Consider the following 22,552-nt stretch of genomic DNA (forward strand, 5'->3'; position numbering starts at 1 on the left):
GTTAATGGAAGTACAAGTAAATCGCTGTCTCACCCTTGAAGGAATGTTTGGGGCCCTGGACGGTGCTGTGGGAGGAGGTGAATGACACATGTTGCATCTACTGTGGTCGCATGGGAAGGTGCCAGAGGAAGGAGAGCAGGTGTTAGGGCTAATGGAAGAGTGAACTACTGTGTCACAGAAAGAATGGTCCCTTCGGAATGCTGGAAGGGAAGTAGAGGGGAAAATGTGTTTGGTGGTGGGATTTTGCTGGAGTTGGTGGAAATGGTGGAAGATGATGTGTCGAATGCAGAGTCTGGTGGGGTGGAAGGTGAGGACAGGGGGACCCTATTACGGTTTTGGGAGCGGACGAGGGGGTAGTACAGAAAATGGGATGGACTCGGTCGAGGCTCTCTCAACCAAGGTGAGGGGAATCTCGGTTTAAGAAAAAAGACGACATTTTGGAAGCTCTGGTGTGGAAGGTGGCATCGTCAGAGCAGATGCAATGAAGATGGAGAAATTGAGAGAAGGGAATGGGGTCCTTACAGGAAGTGAGGTGGGAAGAAAGATAATCTAGGTTGTTGTGGGAGTCAGTGGGCTTGCAATAGATTTTATTCCTCTTTTTATTGAGCAGGTTCTAAAACAGGGGGTGATCCGTCCTACCAGATCACTGGCCAGACTGTGAAGGTGAAAATTACATCCCATACGCACTGAACCATGTTGAAAAAGTGGACAACCAACCGAGGACATGTGCAGGCCAATAAACCCATCAGGCCTGCTCTGCCATAACAGCTGCCTCCCATTTCCTGTCCTTTCTCCATATGCCAAGTCAGTATTGAAAAGGGGAACATCGTTAGGAATGAGCATTGCTTTACAATTTTTTTCAATCAAACCAAAAGGCCATATCCCACATACAAAGCACCTTTACGTAAGTAACATCATTTCATTCAGTTTTTTCCTAAAAATATCAATGTTGGGTTTTTTTAAAAAAACAGGAGATAACAATTATCCTAGTAGTAAAATTGAATAAAAAGACTTTCATGTTGATGTGTTCCCAGGTAACATCACGTCTACAGTACAGAAACAGACCATTCAGCCCAACTGGTCTATGCCGGTGTTTAGGCTCCACATGAGCCTCCTCCCTCCCTACTTCATCTAACCCTATCATGATATCCTTCTTTTCCTTTCTCCCTCATGCGTTTATCTAGCTTCCCCTTAAATGCATCTATGCTATTCGCCTCAACTACTCCTTGTGGGAGCGAGTTCTACATTCTCACCACTCTCTGGGTAAAGAAGTTTCTGCTGAATTCCCTACTGAATTTATCAGTGACTATCTTATAGTTATGACCTCTAGTTTTGGATGTGAAGCGAATGGACTCCACCAGTAGCAACTAGTGTGTCCATTACTCAACATCTACAGGAGTGTGGTCAGTTCATTACCAGACCAGTCATTGGGAGCTTTTTAAAAAAATAAACAGACTCAAGAAAGAAAACTTGACTTCTAATATCAGAGGAATCATCAGACAGGGTTCAATTTGATTCTTTCTAAGCAGGTCTATTGTCGTATTGAATCTCTGCTAAGTGCTATACCTTTAGGGATAACTTTTATCTCCTGCTCAATCTCTACAGCACCTTCATAGAGCGCCAAGCATTACATCTTTCACTGCTTGACTGTGTATTTCCCTATTGCGAGGTTGTCTCTCCACAGGCAGAATGAATGCCCACTGAGCAAATGTTATATTGGGTTTGTCAGATTCTACTTAATTTCCATTTATTAATGCAAAACTGTGGTTGCTTATCAGTTGAAAACTTCTTAATATGTTGGTAGTTAGTGGTTAGGGAGGGGTAGGGAGAAGAAAGTCAACAATATTACTAACAAAAATGAAGCATTTTTGTCTAAGATTTAACTTGGTACAAGCATCTTTAATTTCATCATGGTAAATAAGGGGTTAAAAACCAGCTTCATTCATAGGGGAAAGTTCCAGCACATTTTGATAAAATTATTGCCAAATTGGTGGTTGTTGTAGGGCAGCTATCTGAGGGAAGGGCTAGACCATTCATGTGATTTGTTCAAACATATTTTTAATTAGCAGTTCTTTTTGAATTTAACAGGTATTTAAATTCATTGGGTCCCAGCCACTTAAAGTTATTTATCAGCCTATCTTTTTTCAAAACAGGTAGTCTGTGTAGAGCCTCTGATGAGAGACAGTCAGGCCAGATAGCTTCTGTTGCTGGTGAGAAATGAAAAACAACCACTTTGTAAGAAAATTACTGGTATCACAATTTAGCACAGCATCTTGCGAACTATTTATTATTTTCTACTACACAAGGAGACAGCTAATCTTAACAAATACTGTAAAGTTAGATGTTCTATTACTGCTACTATTTATTTGTTCTTTTATTGTTTAACAGATTTGTTTGGTAGTTAAAGCTTAAGTCGAAGTCTCGTGTACTGTTATTCTACTACCTTTCTAAAACAAAGGGATCATGTGATAAAACCAGTAGATGAAATAGGCTGCAGTGGGTTTTCTTTTTGTTCCCTGGGCATGGTATTTACCGAAGTATGTAGGGAAATAAAAACTCCCTCTCTGGGACAGAGAGAGATAGTGCTCACTTACGAGGGTAGTCTGAAACAGAGGCCAAAAATATCTTGAGTAAAAAAGGAATGAAGAACTCCGAAAACATAATAATATCCAATGGTTCAACATTTCTAAATTTGAAGACTAAACCAGAAAGAAAGGAAATGTGTATTTGTGATCATTGCTGATTGACCTGCGGTGATTTTTAACTGCAAATTTACAAAATGGTTCATGGTGGCATGGTCTGATGGGTCAGTGTGGGTCTATGCAGCAAATCAGGTGCTGAACACTTCCAGGACTGATTTGGTGCCTAAACGCTGTGGAGAATGTTTTTTCTAACACAAAAGTAACTGCTTAGTTTGGAAGCTTGGAACTCTGACTTTTCAGTGAGGTGCTGCAAAGGGAAAGAGGAGGGCAAGTCCTGTTTTGTCTTTATAGTTAGTTCCTAAAGCAATTTGTGCTATCATGTGCAGCTCCATTACCAACTGGATGTCCAAAGGTCAATCACTGAAGAGCAGAAGTATCAATAAAGCAGTCCAACCTTATCTCCAGATCTTATTTTTCACCTGCATTTGGACCCTGGCTCCTTGCAAAATGTTCTCAGTGAGAGATACAGATGTAACCTGAGCCAAAACTGGTAATGATCTTGCTGTGTTTTTTAGTTGGCCTACTTGGTGGCAGGTAAAGGCGAGTAAATGGCACATCTGGAAAGTGACAACATACCCCAAAGGTAATCCTAAATTCCATGAGACTGGACTCTGAGCACATTGTTGAGAAGATTTACTATTCCTTATTTGGAGTGGGTATAAAATCAGCTGATTCTGCTATAGGTTTAGTAAACAAGTTAAACTGGTCCCATAAAACTCTGCAATTAATTCATCCTATTTGGTCCAGTCAAAATTGGCTGGCTACTTGGCTAGCTTTGCGGAAATTAGTGGACTTGACACAAAGGGACAGTGACACTGGAAGCCCTGGAAAACCATGAAGTCAGCTGCTTCAGACATCTCCTCCTCTGAAGGAACAATCTCAGTAATCATCAACAGTAGCAACCTTGGTATTAAATGAATAAGTTTTGCTTCAGACTAGAGCCAGTAAATGTTGTTTTGGAGTTGAATGCTGATGGTTTTTTTTGCTCTGGATTCTCTTTCTCCCCCCCACTTCCCTTTCCTGCCTCACTCCTTCTATCAACAGCCCTCCCACCTCCTCACCACCCCCCCAAAAAAAAATCCAATTTGGGGGTTCTATGATTGGATCCTTTCAAGATCATTTACATAGTGCAGGCTCAAGTGGATTTTTACAACTGGGTTCATTCTGGCATCTGACTGATGATGTAAAGAGGACTGAACTCTCCATGACGCAGACTATAGGGCTACACTAACATCCCTACTTTTAAAATGAGCCTCAGTTAAACACAATCAAATACAAATCCTGAGTCAATTCAATAATCATAGTGTGGCATAAGTTACAGTCATTCTCTTACCTTTTCTTCAGTGATTTCTTCTGGTTGCTGGGAAGAGTTGAGCTAAACCCCAAACAAGACAAAAAAAGAGTAAATTAACTCATTTTTTATAATTAGTGTATCAAGTTTTGTGAGTATTGTGCAGATCACAGAAAACAAAGTACAGGGTAAACATCCTTACCTCTACGCTTCTGTTCTGTTGACCTGAATGGTTCAAACTTGTGCTGACATTTTCTGCTGATGATTCAGATTCAGAGTATCGCAATGTTGCACGTTTTTTCTTGATGAGATCTGCATCTCTGTTGTAAGAGAACCCCAATTTATGGACTGGAGATGTGATGGATTTTCGAACAAGGGAACTGGGTTCTGGACTTCTGTTGTCTACAGAGTCTGAATACTGAAGTGTCTCGTGCTCATGTTCAGAGCAGCTGCTGGTGTTCCCTGAACTCTTATGCCTTTCTGATATAGTGTCTTCATATACAAGTGTTGGTGATTTGTATTCCTTTTGATTACTGACATCTGACAAGTCAGTCAAGTCTAAAGTGTCTACTTTCAGAAGCTTTCTTTTGTTTAATGACGGCGGTACTTGTGCTTGTGCTAGTTCTGTGCTTTTGCTGGTATCCTCTAACACAGAACTCTGAGCAGTAATCTGTTCAACAGGACTATATTTTTGTGGGTCTGAATCATTTTTAGTCCTTCGTGAGGAAGGTATTGCTGCATTTATATTCAGATGGTCATCAGGAGTCTGATGCTCACTTTGTGACTCACCAACACTTCTGTCATTGATGTATATAGAGTCTTCCTGAGATGAAGCATCGAGTAATAAACTACTAGGTTGCTGTGCTGTTGCCTCATGTTTAACATCGTTTATCTCTGCATAAAATTGCTCCTGATCAATTGAGCTGTTTGTGTCAGTTTCAAAGTTACCAACTTTGTATTTACTTTTACTGCTGTTCTCTTCGATTTGGACCACATTCAATTCTTCTCCACTGAAATGTGCCCTTATCTGATAAAGGTAGGTCATAACAGATAGTTTATCTGGAATGGCCAATAAAACCATATCTGCAGGCTCCAATAATCGTGATATTCCCAAGCTTGCAAAACCATCATAAGCCTATGAAAAACAAATGCAGCAATTAGTCATTAGAGCTCGTAGTCATAATAACTTTAGGCAATTGAAATAGTTGTAATGAGTAAATTTATACAAAAGGATATGGTTCTTGAAAACAAGCAGCTGTGGCAACATTTATTGACACAGGCGAGCTTTAATTTTTTTTAAACTGTGCTACTTGGAGCCCCTAATCCCATTTTAAAAAAAAAGTATTTCTTTTTAAAATTTCAATGTGAATTCTGCAATAAATTTGTAAAACTAAATGTTCCATTTGCTAATTTATATTGAATTTGCTTCAAGTACCTTGGATATTATAACACAGATGTACAAAGAGAAAATTTAGTGTAGTGCATTATTTCTTTTCAGTTAGTCATACTGGGGTAAATCACACAATCACGTACACATATACACACAAGTACTATAAATGTAAGGTGATAACTTAATTTGCACTTCTTTCTGGTGTGCTGGAACCACAAAGTGGGTATTGGAAAGGAAATTACTTTGCAAGACTAGAAATGTTATTTTTGAGGCTATTGCACCCGACTTACGAGGGCATAAATCCTTCCTATTAATCCCAATTTTCTCCCCTACTAATGGATCTAAGGAAGAATTAAAATACAAATCAAGAGTTTGCGCACTATTAGATTACATTACTGTTGTGGATTGTGCCACTAATACAATTTAATGGTAATGCAATGCTAACATTATTTTACTACCATCTTGATATCAATTTATACTTTGAACTGGAATGATTTTCACACACAAGATAAATCTATGGGTATTAATACAAAAACAAGTCAAATATAGAGGAGGAGCAAAATAGATTACAATGTCCAAGAAAGGGTATTAAGAGAGACTGGCAGGTAACAAAAACAACTTGCATTTATGTAGCGCCCTTAATGTGGAGAAAAAAAAATTCCAAAGTGCTTCACAGAGGTATAATTAAAAAAGGCCTCCGAGCCAAGGAAGGAAAGGTGGTCAAAAGCTTGGTCAGAGATGAGTTTTAAAGAGGGTCTTAAAGGTGGAGAGGTAGAGGAGTTCAGGAATGGAATTCCAGAGTGTGGGGCCTAGGTGGCTGAAGGCACGAAATTTCACTGGCGGTTGGAGACAAGTGTCTTTCTGGAACAGGTTCTCATTGAAACAAGTAAAAAGAGCTCATCAGGAATGGCATTTGCCAAAGTTCATTTAGCTATGATCAGCATGATCATTGGATATATGAAAGGAAAAAATAAACAACTAATAAAATATCTATATATACTGTACTTAGCACTTCAAGTGCAAACTCTGATTCACTGTTTTACTTGATATTACAAGTGAAAGGTGTAAAATTTAAATGAAACTCAACAATATATTCTGTGAATAAAACTACTGTAGAGTAACAATAATATAATTATACTTTCATTTACAAACAGAAGCATAACAAGATGTGAAAGCAGTAGTACTTTACCATGTTTTTAACTTCAGCATTCTTATGCAATCAACATTAAGATTGTTTAGTTATCAGAGTTTAGGGAATAAGACAATATGAAATAACAACTGGACGAGTTTGTATTGATAAGAGAATGTCAAGGATGTGTTTTGTGATAAGAACTGGGATATACAGAACCACTATACAGTACTAATCCATCCTGAGCCTTATCACTGGTGATCAACCTTCTCTCTCATACTGTGCATGTAATTGCAGTGATTTGTGTTGATGGAAAATTCAGCAAGATAATGAAAAAGAAGCATACCTAGATTAACCGATACATCCCTGAAAATACACCTAAATAAGGCTTACTTTAAAACTACCAGTAATACTGTAAAGGCACAACATGGTCATTAGATATTGGATAACAAGATACTTGCATCAGTTTCTTTTGACATGATAGCTCATATCATTTATTGTTTTTGACTTAAAGATTTTAGGACATCAGGTTAGCTGAGTTTAGGAGCATGAAAAGAAGAATGTGCTCAATTTACAATCAAGACAACCCAAAGAATTTTTAGGTTCTTTCTTTATGTTCAGGTTATTTACAAAGCACTGAGTGTTGTGAAAAACAAAGATATTAAAATGAAGTTTACAATTATTAAACATCATTCTTTATCTTGTGGTGAAAGAATTGGCTGTGTTTCCCTCACGAGGTTTTAACTCATTATCAAATTCCACATATAAATATGTAGGGAATCTAGTAAATGATAAGTGATGTTGATTGTTGGGGAGCATCCAAAAATTCTCACAATCACAAAACATACTAAGGGATACTATTACAGATTTGCGCTACCAGGGCGGAACTTTGTTTGCTGGGAGTGCCCCCTTTAATTTTCCATCCATTAATGGACAGAAAATCTTGCGGCTGTGTACTATATTTTTGATATGGGCTCCCAACAGTTGAAACTCTGTGCCTGGAGTGCAAATTTGTAAAATTACCCCACAGTGCATTTTATAGATTTTAACCACTCACAACTATAATTAGTTTTGGATAAGTATATATATTCGAAATGTAAAAATACATATGGGAGAGCACAATATAAAAAAAAGATGTGCACTCAGACGGATGTACACTTTGGATATTGATATTAAATTTGTTTGTGGATTTTAATGACAGATGTTTCAACAATAACAACTTGCATTTATACAGCGACTTTAATGTAGTAAAACATCCCAAGGCCCTTCACAGGAGCGTAATCAGACAAAAATTGACACCGAGCCAAAGAAGGAGACATTGGAACAGATAACCAAACGTTTGGTCAAAGAGGTAGGTTTTAAGCTGCACCTTAAAGGAGGAGAGAGAGGTGGAGATGTTAGAGGAGGGAATTCCAGAGCTTAGGGCCTAGTCGGCTGAAGGCATTATCGCCAATGGTGGGGTGAAGGAAGTGGGGGGGGATGCACAAGTGGCCAGAGTTTGAGCCCTGGGACACCCCACTCAGTAAAGGCTATGGGCCCCGACAACATCCCGGCTGTAGTGCTGAAGACTTGTGCTCCAGAACTAGCTGCGCCTCTAGCCAAGCTGTTCCAGTACAGCTACAACACTGGCATCTACCCGACAATGTGGAAAATTGTCCAGGTATGTCCTGACAACAAAAAGCAGGACAAATCCAACCCGGCCAATTACCGCCCCATCAGTCTACTCTCAATCATCAGCAAAGTGATGGAAGGTGTCGTCGACAGTGCTATCAAGCGGCACTTACTCACCAATAACCTGCTCACCGATGCTCAGTTTGGGTTCCGCCAGGACCACTCGGCTCCAGACCTCATTACAGCCTTGGTCCAAACATGGACAAAAGAGCTGAATTCCAGAGGTGAGGTGAGAGTGACTGCCCTTGACATCAAGGCAGCATTTAACTGAGTGTGGCACCAAGGAGCCCTAGTAAAATTGAAGTCAATGGGAATCAGGGGGAAAACTCTCCAGTGGCTGGAGTCATACCTAGCACAAAGGAAGATGGTAGTGGTTGTTGGAGGCCAATCATCTCAGCCCCAGGGCATTGCTTCAGGAGCTCCTCGGGGCAGTGTCCAAGGCCCAACCATCTTCAGCTGCTTCATCAATGACCTTCCCACCATCATAAGGTCAGAAATGGGGATGTTCGCTGATGATTGCACAGTGTTCAGTTCCATTCGCAACCCCTCAAATAATGAAGCAGTCCGAGCCCGCATACAGCAAGACCTGGACAACATCCAGGCTTGTGCTGATAAGTGGCAAGTAACATTCGCGCCAGACAAGTGCCAGGCAATGACCATCTCCAACAAGAGAGAGTTTAACCACCTCCCCTTGACATTCAACGGCATTACAATCGCCGAATCCCCCACCATCAACATCCTGGGGGTCCCCATTGACCAGAAACTTAACTGGACCAGCAATATAAATACTGTGGCTAAAAGAGCAGGTCAGAGGCTGGGTATTCTGCAGCGAGTGACTCACCTCCTGACTTCCCAAAGCCTTTCCATCATCTACAAAGCACAAGTCAGGAGTGTGATGGAATACTCTCCACTTGCCTGGATGAGTGCAGCTCCAACAACACTCAAGAAGCTCGACACCATCCAGGACAAAGCAGCCCGCTTGATTGGCACCCCATCCACCACCCTAAACATTCACTCCCTTCACCACCGGCGCACTGTAGCTGCAGTGTGTACCATCCACAGGATGCACTGCAGCAACTTGCCAAGGCTTCTTCAACAGAACCTCCAAAACCCGCAACCTCTACCACCTAGAAGGACAAGAGCAGCAGGTACATGGGAACAACACCACCTGCACATTCCCCTCCAAGTCACACACCATCCCGACTTGGAAATATATCGCCGTTCCTTCATCGTCGTTGGGTCAAAATCCTGAAACTCCCTTCCTAACAGCACTGTGGGAGAACCTTCACCACACAGACTGCAGCGGTTCAAGAAGGCGGCTCACCACCGCCTTCTCAAGGGCAATTTGAGATGGGCAATAAATGCTGGCCTTGCCAGTGACGCCCACATCCCATGAACGAATAAAAAAAAAGTACTTTCCCCCAAAACTGGCAAAACTCCTCAAATAAACATTTTTCTCTACCCTTCAACCAGTTTCTTATTCATTAACAGAAATCCTAAAATTCCACAGCTTTGAGTTTAACTAATGATCTCTCATATGGAATTTTGGTACATTATGTCATAGGGTTTGCCACAGTTCACTTGAGATATCAGTTCCTCAAAGTCCAAGAGGTTGGTTCGACAGGATTGCCCCCTTCTAAAGCTCTGCTGACTGCTGTTTACTAGGTTATTATCGTACAGATAATCCTCAAGTTTATTCCTGATAATGAATTCCATTATTTTACATCAAATGGATGTGAGGCTAAATGAGTCTATGGTTGCTCATGTTGTTCTATCACTCCTTTTAAATATGAGTACCATATTGGCCTATTTCCTATCTACTGGTACCTCTGTAGTGCTTAGTGCCTTACAAATCTCCACCCTATCTCTTCCAGCACTATAGGATATATACCATCTATCCCTAGTCATTTTATTTCTTTTTTGCCCTTTAAACCTGTCTAGGACCTCCATCTCATTTCTATATTAGTTATTGATTTTACCTTGGTTATCTCTGGGGCATGTTGTTGCTCACGTCTTCCCTTGTGAATGAATACTTGGGGAAGTAATCGGTCAGAATATTTACTATTTATAGCACAGTTAAACCTTTACATAATTCACAATATTATGTAACTAATGGCTCTCTTCATTCTTCAAATGAAACTATATACTATAAATAAACATTGATCAAGGAGCAAACAACGGGGAAATCACAGACACACCATTCCTTTCAGAATTTTATGTCATTCACACAGACCTTCCCATCCCACTCATTACACAAATCTATTTCTGGCGTATGCCTCAGTTCCTTTCACTCCAAGAAATGGGATAACAATGTAGCATTAGAATACTAAATTATAAACAAAACATTCAGATTTAGCTTAGTTTTATAAATATACGGTCTTATGGCACTAAATCAGAGGAGGGAGATATAGGTTTTGATGAGACTTTTGAAGATGGACAGAGACATAACAAGGTGCAGGATTTTTGACCATTTTTCCATAGAAAGGATCTGAGTTATGTTTAAGTGTAGTGTTTTAAAATTAAAGTGAGTTCACACAGGTTGATTCTTATAGCCATATGCTGCAGCCACTGCGACAAAGAGGGGATTGATGTGTTAATGAGCCAACCATCCTTACTGTTTACCACAATGACTGGGGACAATAAGTAATTTGTTATCTTGTTTCAGACTACTGGCAGGCTATCCCCTCAAGATGGTATTCTTGGATATCCAGCAGGGGGTTGTCAGCTGACAATATACTCTTGGGAGGGAAGTAGCCAGTTTGGTTGACAGGCCTATTGGTGAATCCCAGAATAGGAAAGAAGTTGGGTGGAACAGCCCTCCCACTTCCTGTGAACACAAGGAGAAAAAGGACAAAAGGACACATGAGGTCAGTCAGAATGGTTCCTGAAAGGCAAAAAAGGCCTCGGCTGTTTATTATAAGCCCACCAAGCCCATGTCTGCTTCATTCTAAAGGCAGACTATTAGCAAGTGTATTTAGGCCACTAATCGGGACAAGGATGTTTAGTTTATTATCTTTTCTTATTCATAAGGAGGGGTTTGAAGTTAAATGAAGTAACTGAGTTTTGATTATAACTGCTATACTATCTGTAAAATAAAGCAGCTTAAGGACTTGTCTCATCAAAGTGTTATCAGTCCACCTACTGAAGGACTGGAGAAATGCATGTGATAGCACATGTGGTGTCCAGTTCCAATGACAAGGAGGTGCTATTGTTAGGCTCTGGGTCACACTATCATGTTATTAGATACTGAGGAGTAGCGGCACATTCTGCTTACGAGAGTGACCAGCACCACCTAACCTGAAAAAATATATAAGGCAGATCCAAAATTTGTAACAATTGGTGGCAGTGCAAATTATTGACTTACAAAGGTGACTTAAAATGTTTAAAATGTAAAAGTGAACAGAACCTTTGTCGACCAGATAAAGTAAGCAAAATTGAACTGGTGCCATTGGTAGTGAAAGAGAAAGCAAAGGAGAGGGAGTTTCAGCTAATAGAGCATGAGTTTCACTTAAAGGTTGAGCGACATAGCCAGAAAGAAGAGCTACACAAATGGGCAGAGAGGAAATTCCAGCTTAAGAAGGACATACTATGCCAGTATACGGCCATTGAGAAGAAGAAAGCATCATTATGCTCTTGAACTGGCAGAAAAACATGCACTGGCAACAAGTCCAGCAAGTCAGGTTGCAAAACTCAGGGCTTAGCATTTTATTAAATCAAAACTGATTCCAAATTTTAAAGAGGGAGATGATATTCATAGGCATTAAGAATTGTTAACCAGTCATCACTTGGACAAAAACGAATGGGCCAGCCACTTCACTAAACAGAAAGACACATGCAATTTTTCAGGTCAATCTTGTCGATAGTATGGACTATGATATTGTAAAATGTGCCATTCTTGGTGCTCATTGTTAATTGTATCCATGTGATTTAGTGTTAATTGTATTCAGGTGGTGCGTATCAATTGGGAACTCTCTTGTGTCCATTTATAAGAGAGCTGATCGAGGGTGTGGGGTGGGTGTAATGTGGAAACTCTGAATAAAGGCTTGGAAGCAACTGAAGACTAGGCTCTAGTATTCTATCTTCACCATCTGGCTATCCAATTTATAACACTCATGATTCGACCCTTGAATGTACAGGCAACTAAGAATGAATCTGTTCGGTACATATAGAGAAATGATTATTGACCTGGAAGATGTGGCTAGAGAATGAAGCTATTCCAGACTACAAAGGTCTTTTCCATTTAAAGTCATTGGACAGATATCTGGAAATAGTTTTGACAATTTAGGAATCTGTTCATTTGATCAGGAGTGTAAAACTCTCATGCAGCTAGAAGCACATGCTTGTTTTGTGGCCTTGTAAGCACAGGTGAGCCCTCGCATGGTTGGGAGACTAGATGCTTCATGTCAACTCATGGATGAATCGCTCAACGAACCAGTTTCTCAACCACCCCTGTGTGAGGCTGGATTAGGGCAGCCAAGCAGAACGAAGACATCAGAAGAAATTTAAATCAGGTGTTTTAAATGTGGCATTGTAGGTCATTAGGCATACCACTGCCGGTTTCTTGGAAATCCTGTGCACAAACTGGTAGGCCACATGAACTTGTATAGTGCGAGATGGCCAATAATGCAGTGACTGCCAACATAAATAGATTGACTCCTTACCTTCATCCAGTAACAGTGAAAGCGACGCACGTATAAGAGTTGCAAGAAACTGGTTGGTTTTTCACGAAAGTCTGGTGAAGAACTACCATCACGGGTAAAGTTGGCTGCATTCGGTGGTTGTGGACGACCACAGAGGTACTTGTAGCCAGGATTTGGCTGGAATATTTTTGTTATGCAGGAGCTACAGAAGTGGCAGTTTATTCATCCACATTGGTTGATGTTTTAATAGAGAATGAGGTAGATATTTAGAGAGTTATACACAAGCAGCTCAGAGATGAGATCGTCAGGACATCCCTGCAGTGCAAGGTCAGCCTTATTGGTAAATGCAGAGGGCTTGTTGGGTCAGCTGTGATCAGCAGGGGCATGTGGGCAGGTGGCAAGTGCTTTGCCAAATGATTTTAGGGGTTTGACAGCCCAGGACCATCGGTAATACAAGCTGAAGAGGGAAGGAAGAGGTGCAGCTAGCCAATCATGCACAAGGACTCAGGGAAAGATAGGGAGAAAGCTCATTCCTCTACTCAAAAGACTGAATTTAAAAAGGCACCTTATCCAGGGAATGTTTCCAGCCACAGTGTTATCCACTAAAACTATGTCTAGGCTGAGGGAAGCCTTGATATGACCAAAAACAATTGTTAATTTGAAGACCTTGCATGGGAAATGTTCACCTGCTGATTGTCAAATTAAATTACAGAATGGCACAATGGTTGCTACATAGGCAACAATATTTCAGGTCCCCATTTAGGAACCAGTCCAAGGATTCAGGAGTGGAATGGATACAACAGGCTGAATGTTCCTCTCATTGACGGGATAACAGTGGAGCGGGACTACCGCCCGTCAATGTGAATTCACCACTAATCCACTGCAATTTACTCCTGCAGTCCTCATGCGGAACGCAGGTCGGGTTTGAAGCGGTAATACCAGTCCTGATAGGTTTACCACCGCTGGGAGGCAGGGAAATAGAGTTAAAGGGCATCATTGCTTTCTGAGCAGCAAGAAGAACAGCAGCAGCAATGTCTGAAGCAGCAGATTGCTGGGCACTGAGGCCAGCAAGCCCTTAAGAGGGTTTTGCCATCTTTCTGTAATTTCTGCACAATCTGTAACCTCATGGCCTGGCATATTCCTCACTCTACCATTACCAACAAGCCAGGGGATCAACCCTGGTTCAATGAGGAGTGTAGAAGAGCATGCCAGGAGCAGCACCAGGCATACCTAAAAATGAGGTGCCAACCTGGTGAAGCTACAACTCAGGACTACGTGCGTGCTAAACAGCGGAAGCAACATGCTATAGACAGAGCTAAGCAATTCCACAACCAACGGATCAGATCAAAGCTCTGCAGTCCTGCCACATCCAGTCGTGAAAGGTGGTGGACAATTGAACAACTAACGGGAGGAGGAGGCTCTGTAAACATCCCCATCCTCAATGATGCAACCATCTTCAGCCAGAAGTGCCGAGTGGATGATCCATTTCGGCCTCCTCCCGATATCCCCACCATCACAGAAGCCAGTCCTCAGCCAATTTGATGCATTCCACGTGATATCAAGAAACGGCTGAGTGCACTGGATACAGCAAAGGCTATGAGCCCCGACAACATCCCGGCTGTAGTGCTGGAGACTTGTGCTCCAGAACTAGCTGCGCCTCTAGCCAAGCTGTTCCAGTACAGCTACAACACTGGCATCTACCCAACAATGTGGAAAATTGCCCAGGTATGTCCTGTCCACAAAAAGCAGGACAAATCCAACCCGGCCAATTACCGCCCCATCAGTCTACTCTCAATCATCAGCAAAGTGATGGAAGGTGTCGTCGACAATGCTATCAAGCGGCACTTAGTCACTAATAACCTGCTCACCGATGCTCAGTTTGGGTTCCGCCAGGACCACTCTGCTCCAGACCTCATTACAGCCTTGGTCCAAATATGGACAAAAGAGCTGAATTCCAGAGGTGAGGTGAGAGTGACTGCCCTTGACATCAAGGCAGCATTTGACCACGTGTGGCACCAAGGAGCCCTAGTAAAATTGAAGTCAATGGGAATCAGGGGGAAAACTCTCCAGTGGCTGGAGTCACACGTAGCACAATGGAAGATGGTAGTGGTTGTTGGAGGCCAATCATCTCAGCCCCAGGACACTGCTGCAGGAGTTCCTCAGGGCAGTGTCCTCGGCCCAACCATCTTCAACTGCTTCATCAATGACCTTCCCTCCATCATAAGGCCAGAAATGGGGATGTTCGCTGATGATTGCACAGTGTTCAGTTCCATTCGCAACCCCTCAGATAATGAAGCAGTCCGAGCCCGCATGCAGCAAGACCTGGACAACATCCAGGCTTGTGCTGACAAGTGCCAGGCAATGACCATCTCCAACAAGAGTGGGTCTAACCACCTCCCCTTGACATTCAACAGCATTATCATCGCCGAATCCCCCACCATCAACATCCTGGGGATCACCATTGACCAGAAACTTAACTGGACCAGCCATATAAATACTGTGGCCACAAGAGCAGGTCAGAGGCTGGGTATTCTGTGGCGAGTGACTCACCTCCTGACTCCCCAAAGCCTTTCCACCATCTACAAGGCACAAGTCAGGAGTGTGATGGAATGCTCTCCACTTGCCTGGATGAGTGCAGCTCCAACAACACTCAAGAAGCTCGACACCATCCAGGACAAAGCAGCCCGCTTGATTGGCACCCCATCCACCACCCTAAACATTCACTCACGTCACACTGTGGCTGCAGTGTGTACCATCCACAGGATGCACTGCAGCAACTCGCCAAGGCTTCTTCGACAGAACCTCCCAAACCCGCGACCTCTACCACCTGGAAGGACAAGAGCAGCAGGCACATGGGAACAACACCACCTGCACGGTCCCCTCCAAGTCACACACCATCCTGACTTGGAAATATATCGCCGTTCCTTCATCGTCGCTGGGTCAAAATCCTGGAACTCCCTTCCTAACAGCACTGTGGGAGAACCTTCACCACACGGACTGCAGCGGTTCAAGAAGGCGGCTCACCACCACCTTCTCCAGGGCAATTAGGGATGGGCAATAAATGCTGGCCTCGCCAGCGATGCCCACATTCCATGAACGAATAAAACATTTCTGGAGGTGGCAGATGCAGTCATCACCCTAAGAACTGTTACATGGTGCTGGTAGAGGTTCAATGACCTAACAAGGATGGCCAAGGTAAGTCCATGCACTCTTGCCCATACCTTTCATACAGCTGTCATTCAGCTCCTTACCACCTCATGCTCGTTCCCTCTCAGCATCTTGGTGCAAGGATAACTCACTTCTGCAAAGGGGAACCTCTGCAAACATTCAAGAACCTTTTATATTCAAAAACCACTCTGGAAATCCATACTGTCTGCCACAAGGACTACAGCTGATCTTCAAGGATACTTCATTTAAAGGGACAATGCATCTCCACATCTCACCCCGGGACCACAGCTTATACTCAAAGTGTCTACGCCATTCACATGTCCCAAACTTTGTTTTCTCTCCTTCCAAAGGAAAAGATGGCCTAAAACCAGTGCCACAGAAATACAACCGGAGGAAGAGTAGCAGCGCTGAAAACTGAATGCACATCAAAAGGAAAGCCATGCAGGTAGAGGCTGGCCATGACAATGACTACCCAAGCACCTCCACTGTAACACACTCAAAGGGTTCTTATGGTCTAAACCTCGAGTGAATGTGGAACAGTTTATATGGTCATTGGAATGGAGATTGGGAACATGTTCAATCTGTCGCATAAGCATTATGTGTATATGTTCTGCCACCAATTTCTAACCATTTGGATTCATGCCTTTTACTCCTGTACAAAATGTTTGTCCTTTGAGGTTAGATCATATTTCAGGAAGAGCTTTAGATATTGGGGTGAAAATATTCTATTATAAAACAAAGTAATTTAGAAAGATGATTCAGTTATCAAAACATGTATTTGTTTTCGATTTTGTACATAATAAAATAATACCTGAACATTAGCTGTGGTCCCAAAATGTACTGCGGTGATTTCTGCACTGCAGCTTTAAATCGATGAGCACGGCTTGTAGTTTAAAAATAAGTAGTTCTTGCATTCATGCCCAATAAGCAGCTTGAAAGCACTGTTCTGATGGGTGATCCAGGTTTTACTTGATCAGTGGCCATAGGACAAACTTCCAGAACCACATGCTTACACAGCCTGCAGCACTTGAGGAAAGGGAGGGTAGCAGTGGAAGTCTTGTGCAAGTATTAGCCTGAAATGCAGTAACACTTCACCATTTCAGAAATAAATCAAGTACTATGTTTATGTAATATACATAAAGCAGCGTCAGTTCCCAGGGTAATCTACTGCAGAGTAAACTACAATAATCTTCTAATGATTATGTCACAAATTGAATCTTTCAGTGAGAACATCATACAAACTGAATGCAATGCTCTGTCAATATTGGCCAGAACACTTGTCTTCAGGGGGAGGGTAGAGTGTCTTCCACATAGCAACAAGTTAATGTATTTCTTATGGTCAAAAATATTGCCATAAATATTATTAAATATGGTTTAGTAGGAGCACTCAGGTAACTTACATTTTCCTCTCCTAGTTCAGGCTGTCATCTGAACCCTTCAAATGAGATTATTGTACAATCACTTCCATGCACCCATTAACCTCTATCTAAATGTTTGAAGTGGAACTATCAGAAGTGTTGGCATGTACATTGATTTGTTACAATAATTGCAGTATTTAGAAAACACCTCCATTATAACAGCTACTGCCCAGGACATCATGTGATGGTATATTTGCTTTTACTTGCAGAATCTGTCAACTCAGTCTAATTAATAAACAATATGGAATAACTGATTCAGTGGAGAGTATATGTACCAATGAGCTCAATCGTAGCTTTGCAGTTACCAGTTCTGGACATGAATGTTTAGAAACCTACTTTGGTTAATCACAAAGGAACTGGTCCAGATCTTGCGATCATAAGATTTGCAGCATTACAAGCTTTAGTAACTTGTTCATTTTTGCTTGGCTGTTCAGTCCTTTTGCTTGATTATAAAAAAAATGAACAAATTAATTTCCCTAAAGTGTGAATTTTAGTCTGTTAAATCACCAAGGAATATCTTCTGCTAGCCTTACCTGAAAATAGCTCCCATACCTTGGACCAATTATATATTTTCTTAATTATAATGCTGAACATCAAAACAAAACTAGTGAATTCAAAGGTATTACTCTAGGCAATTGTACAATATTTTGCAACAATTGGGCTATTACAGATAGGTAAACAATCTTCAATTTACATTTCCATCTGAAAGATGAGTGAAACACTGACATTTTTAAGCATGCTTCTAAAAATTTTTCTAGTAATTTAATCATTCAAAATTAAACAAGCCTAGAAACTTAAAGCATTAGATTCGGAATTATTCACAATCTACTAGCAATCATGTTCTGGTAATTATGGGTAATGTGGTGGTATAGTTTTGTCAGGTTCTGCACAATCATTTTGGTATATGGAAACTAAACTGGTTTAAAGAGAATAATTTCTTTCACTTTTCAGTCTACTTCTCCAAGTAAACCATAAACCAACATTCACATTATCTGTGTGGTCAGTATTGCTTTCCCAACTGGTAAGGTTTGGAATGTGCCATCTTTTGTAATATCTATGTGTGTGTTTTTTGCTCTCTGTCTTTACCTATCTGTGTCTTTTTTAAAACATTAACAGAGATAAATAATCCAAATATCACGTTTAAAATAAAGGCTAATGACGTTATATTTACATTTCGAATGGTATAAATAATTTTTAAATCATTAAGTAAGGGCATTAAAAACTACAAGGCCCAGAGTTTCCACTCGATTGCTCTAGCTTTTTCAGGGCAATAAGGCCGCATCAGCGCAAAACATCACGGAATTTTGATTTACACTGGGCGTAATTTGTGGCCAGCATTATTTGAGTTTCGATGATGTTTTGCACTGGCTATATATATATATATAAAAAAATAGTTGAAACTAGCCCCACCCACAAAACTGGTCACTCCTTTCTCCTTCTCCTTCCCCCCCCCCCCACTCAAAACAACGGGGATGGGGTGAGTTTTCACCTGAGGCCATTCCAGGAGGGTTTTAAAATTAAGCTTGTTTTCTTAGGCACAAAGACACTATTGGCATGGTTTAAACGTTTCTAAATATTAAAAAATATACATTTACTAAGAAACTGACTCGTGTACACCAATGAGAGTAGGAAATGCTTCATTATAGTTTTTTTTGACACATTTTCAGTGATTTTAGATCAGGTTTATTAAAAATCCTTTATTAAAAATCTTTATTTTTAATGATAGACCATTTTCAACTGTATTAATAAAACTGTGCCAGGTTACCACTCTTAAATACATCAATGAATATGTTTGAGTGCAAAAAAAATAAACGATTACGCTATGTTAATCTGCCAAATTGCGCTGATTCATGGCAGATTTTACATTTGTGATTATGTTAATGCATTTTAGTGGAAACTTGGCAAAAATGCGCCAGTACAATTTTCGGGTGCAATTTGTGCCCAAATGCCAATTGGTCCAAAGCGGAAACTCCAGGCCCAAATGCCTACATTTTTTGTCTAATTTAAGATGTGTTACATATTAAACTTGAAGAAGTATATTTTCAGGGAACAAAGAGGAATTTTAGTAACAGAAGTTCTAAATAAATATTTAACAATGTAATTAAAAATATTTCAGCCTCACTTTGCAACATTTATTAGAATTGTTTCCCTTTTCCTAATTCCTGAAAGATGTGCAAGAATGGACCCAAAATGCAGTTTAAAAAGCTTTACATTCTCCTTCTGCAGAACTCTTTCCAACATAGCAATGACAGACAGCATTTGATGTCTGTCAATCAACCTATCAACAACGACAGCACCACTGGCAAAACTCGAAATATTTCTCAATACACAATGCACTAACATATCAGCCAAGATCAGATTGCAAGTACATTCCATTTGTTTTCAATAACTGATTGTGAGAATCTACAATTAGGACTTAGGAAATACATTTTATTTTCTAATTGATATGTATCTGTTTGAACCATTATTTAATAATGCATTTGCATTCAATGAACTGAAATAGGTTATGATCTGACCTGGTGTTGCCCATCACATAACAGAGTCGCTCCTTCAATTTAACCTTTACTGCCCTTGCAACGATCAGCTGCAACTTCATTTTAACTGGTAAATGGAGAGAAAGGAAAAAGACTCTGGCCTCAAAGAAAGCATTCATTCATTTTGAGATGTTTTGTTAATTGGTTAGGAGGAGGAAATGTCAGAAACTTTATGCATTTGCATGGTTACTATACACAGGCATTGTTCTTCATGTTGCATTCATTCCAAACAAGGGCAGTAGGGGTTATCAGTCAGAATTGTGAGAAGACAGGAAATAAACCTGCAGGAAGCAACTGAGATACTCAATGTAGCTCTCAAACAAGAGGCAAAAGCAGGCGAAAGAAATGAGAGCTGCACAAAGAGTAAAATCTGTTCAAGACAGCTCTCAAAACTGAGTTATACCACATTTAATGACTCAAAGCATGAATAACATTTATAGAAATCGGCAATGCAATGAACAGATGACGGTTTCTGCTAAAACTCTTTCTTTCTCACCTTTTAAAAAAAAAATCTGCTCCATAATACATGGATGAAAGCCACAGCAAGGTATATCTGTATTACAGAGACTTTATTCCACAAGATTTAAAACGTTTGTGACCAATGCAAACAGGAGTCGATAATGCATCAGATAAAACTGCAGGGGAGATTACCTTCTGCGAGCAGCAATTATAACCTTACAAAACAACCTCACCTTCCAGGGATTACTAAAAGAGCACTGGTGAAGCCAAAATTGCAGACATGTCATTTTCTGTGGCTGTTCTTACCTTTTTGTTGTTTTCTTTAATATCCTGAGGATTCAGAGACTTGTAGTCACTGGGGGAGGGGGAAGAAAAGAGGACGAGAAAGCAGTGGGTATTTAGTGTTCACTTTAAATGAAGTAACAAAATATACAACAGGAAAAAAATCATAGCAATAATGTCATTATATAGTGAGTAGTGATTTCATTGTAATGCAATCAACAAAACAAGCAGAGTGGAAAATAAAAGTAACCACAAATCACATTTTTCCCCCAAGCATTCCATCTAGCAGTGAAGTTAAGAGGGAAACACCAGAGGCTAGCTTTTCAAACCAAATTTACCATGCAGTAATCCCTCGCTGTCAGTGTACATAGAGCTAAAAGCTTATTTGTCTTATCGATTTCAATACCAACATTTTATTTGTAAATTTCCTGAAGACAGTTTCATCGGACAGATTAATACCAAGAAATGTTAAAATTATTTTAGCAATGCGAAGCCCAAGAGAGAAAAAATGCGTTTGTGAATGAAAGATTTTCTCCTGCACCAAAAAAAGGCGTCAATCATTTTGGGGAGGGGGTGAAGAGACAGTTGGGGTGAAATTCAACTTTGGCAGAGGCACAAAAGGGGCGGCAGCAGATCAGATTCTCCTTTCCATTGGCTCCAACTGGGTGAGGTGTATAACAGAAGGCCGATCGGCTATCACCTGGTTTACACCCCTTTAACCCGGTGAGGTGTATAACAGAAGGCCAATCGGCTATCACCTGGTTTACACCCCTTTAACCCAGTGAGGTGTATAACAGAAGGCCGATCGGCTACCACCTGGTTTGCACTCCTGCCGATATTGAATTTCACTCCCAGCTTATTAAAAACAAATGATACACAAGCAAAATGTTTTATATTAGTCGAGCTAACTTCATTACTTACATTAAGTCTGACCGGAAATGATGCAGAATAGCACAAAAAGCCAATCCATTTCTCCATGATGTGGTGAAATTTGTGATTTTCACTCCTCTGTAGTTTTTTGTCACTTCTTTGCACCAGGCAAGCAGTGACTGACTAGCATTTGGCTTTTTCCCCAGAACTGGACTTGGGATTGGGCTTGGCTAAGGAGAAAGGAAACATAAGAAGAATAATAAAGTTATGAAAATTAACACTAATTGACCTAACCAGATGATTATAATCTTTTGATGTCTGCTTCGTTCTTTAACAGCTGTCAGTTTACGATAATCACTGCTACAGACAAGAATCACACATCATCTAAAATCCTAGCTGCTGGCACTGATCTCTAAAGCAGGCTGTCAGTGCAGGACTCTAGGTGTGTACACAACAGCAAACCAAAAACTACACTAGGTGATGCACTATCATGGCATTTCAAGGTTGAAGGCCTTTCCTATATCAGTTCCTGTTACCTATAATACAGCTGGTATATTTTGTAACCTTTTCACTTGACTATAACCTCCATAATGCTGCATAAAGTACTAAAGATGTACCCATGCACATCTTTTCTATCTGGTGTTGACCAATCTAAGTCGCAACTCTTTATCTTTAAGGAACCAAAATATATATTGTCTACAGTGTGGAAATATTCTATTGTAGTTTATACACAGCTTGTGTTATTAAATTTTATATACATATATTAAACAAGGTATCATACAGATAAGTGTCCAATCTTCTATCAAAATTACATGCAGCAGTTATAAATGCTGTGCATTATTCAGTATTTAATCAAAAATACAGTTCATCACTTCTACTTTGAAATACATATTCTAGATTTCAAAATGACTTTTTCTGTCCTCAATCAGAACTTCAGAGTTTAAACCTCAAACCTAAAAAAATATTTTAGATTACACCTACACTTTTTTTGTTTTCAA

General features: G+C 40.5%; 1 protein-coding gene across 3 annotated transcripts in view; it reads right to left on the minus strand.

Annotated features, from left to right (window-relative positions):
* Positions 1–22,552, minus strand: part of ehbp1 (EH domain binding protein 1) — a 377,463-nt gene that overhangs the window by 152,099 nt on the left and 202,812 nt on the right. For all 3 annotated transcript variants that reach the window (XM_067989531.1, XM_067989529.1, XM_067989530.1), the window contains exons 11-14: positions 21,606–21,784; positions 20,709–20,757; positions 4,196–5,128; positions 4,036–4,077 (exon numbers count right to left, since the gene is read on the minus strand). In XM_067989531.1, coding sequence (XP_067845632.1) covers positions 4,036–4,077; positions 4,196–5,128; positions 20,709–20,757; positions 21,606–21,784 — 1,203 coding nt within the window. The remainder of the gene's footprint in view (positions 1–4,035; positions 4,078–4,195; positions 5,129–20,708; positions 20,758–21,605; positions 21,785–22,552) is intronic.

This window comes from Heptranchias perlo, chromosome 8 (assembly GCF_035084215.1).
Source record: "Heptranchias perlo isolate sHepPer1 chromosome 8, sHepPer1.hap1, whole genome shotgun sequence".
Lineage (NCBI taxonomy): Eukaryota > Metazoa > Chordata > Chondrichthyes > Hexanchiformes > Hexanchidae > Heptranchias > Heptranchias perlo.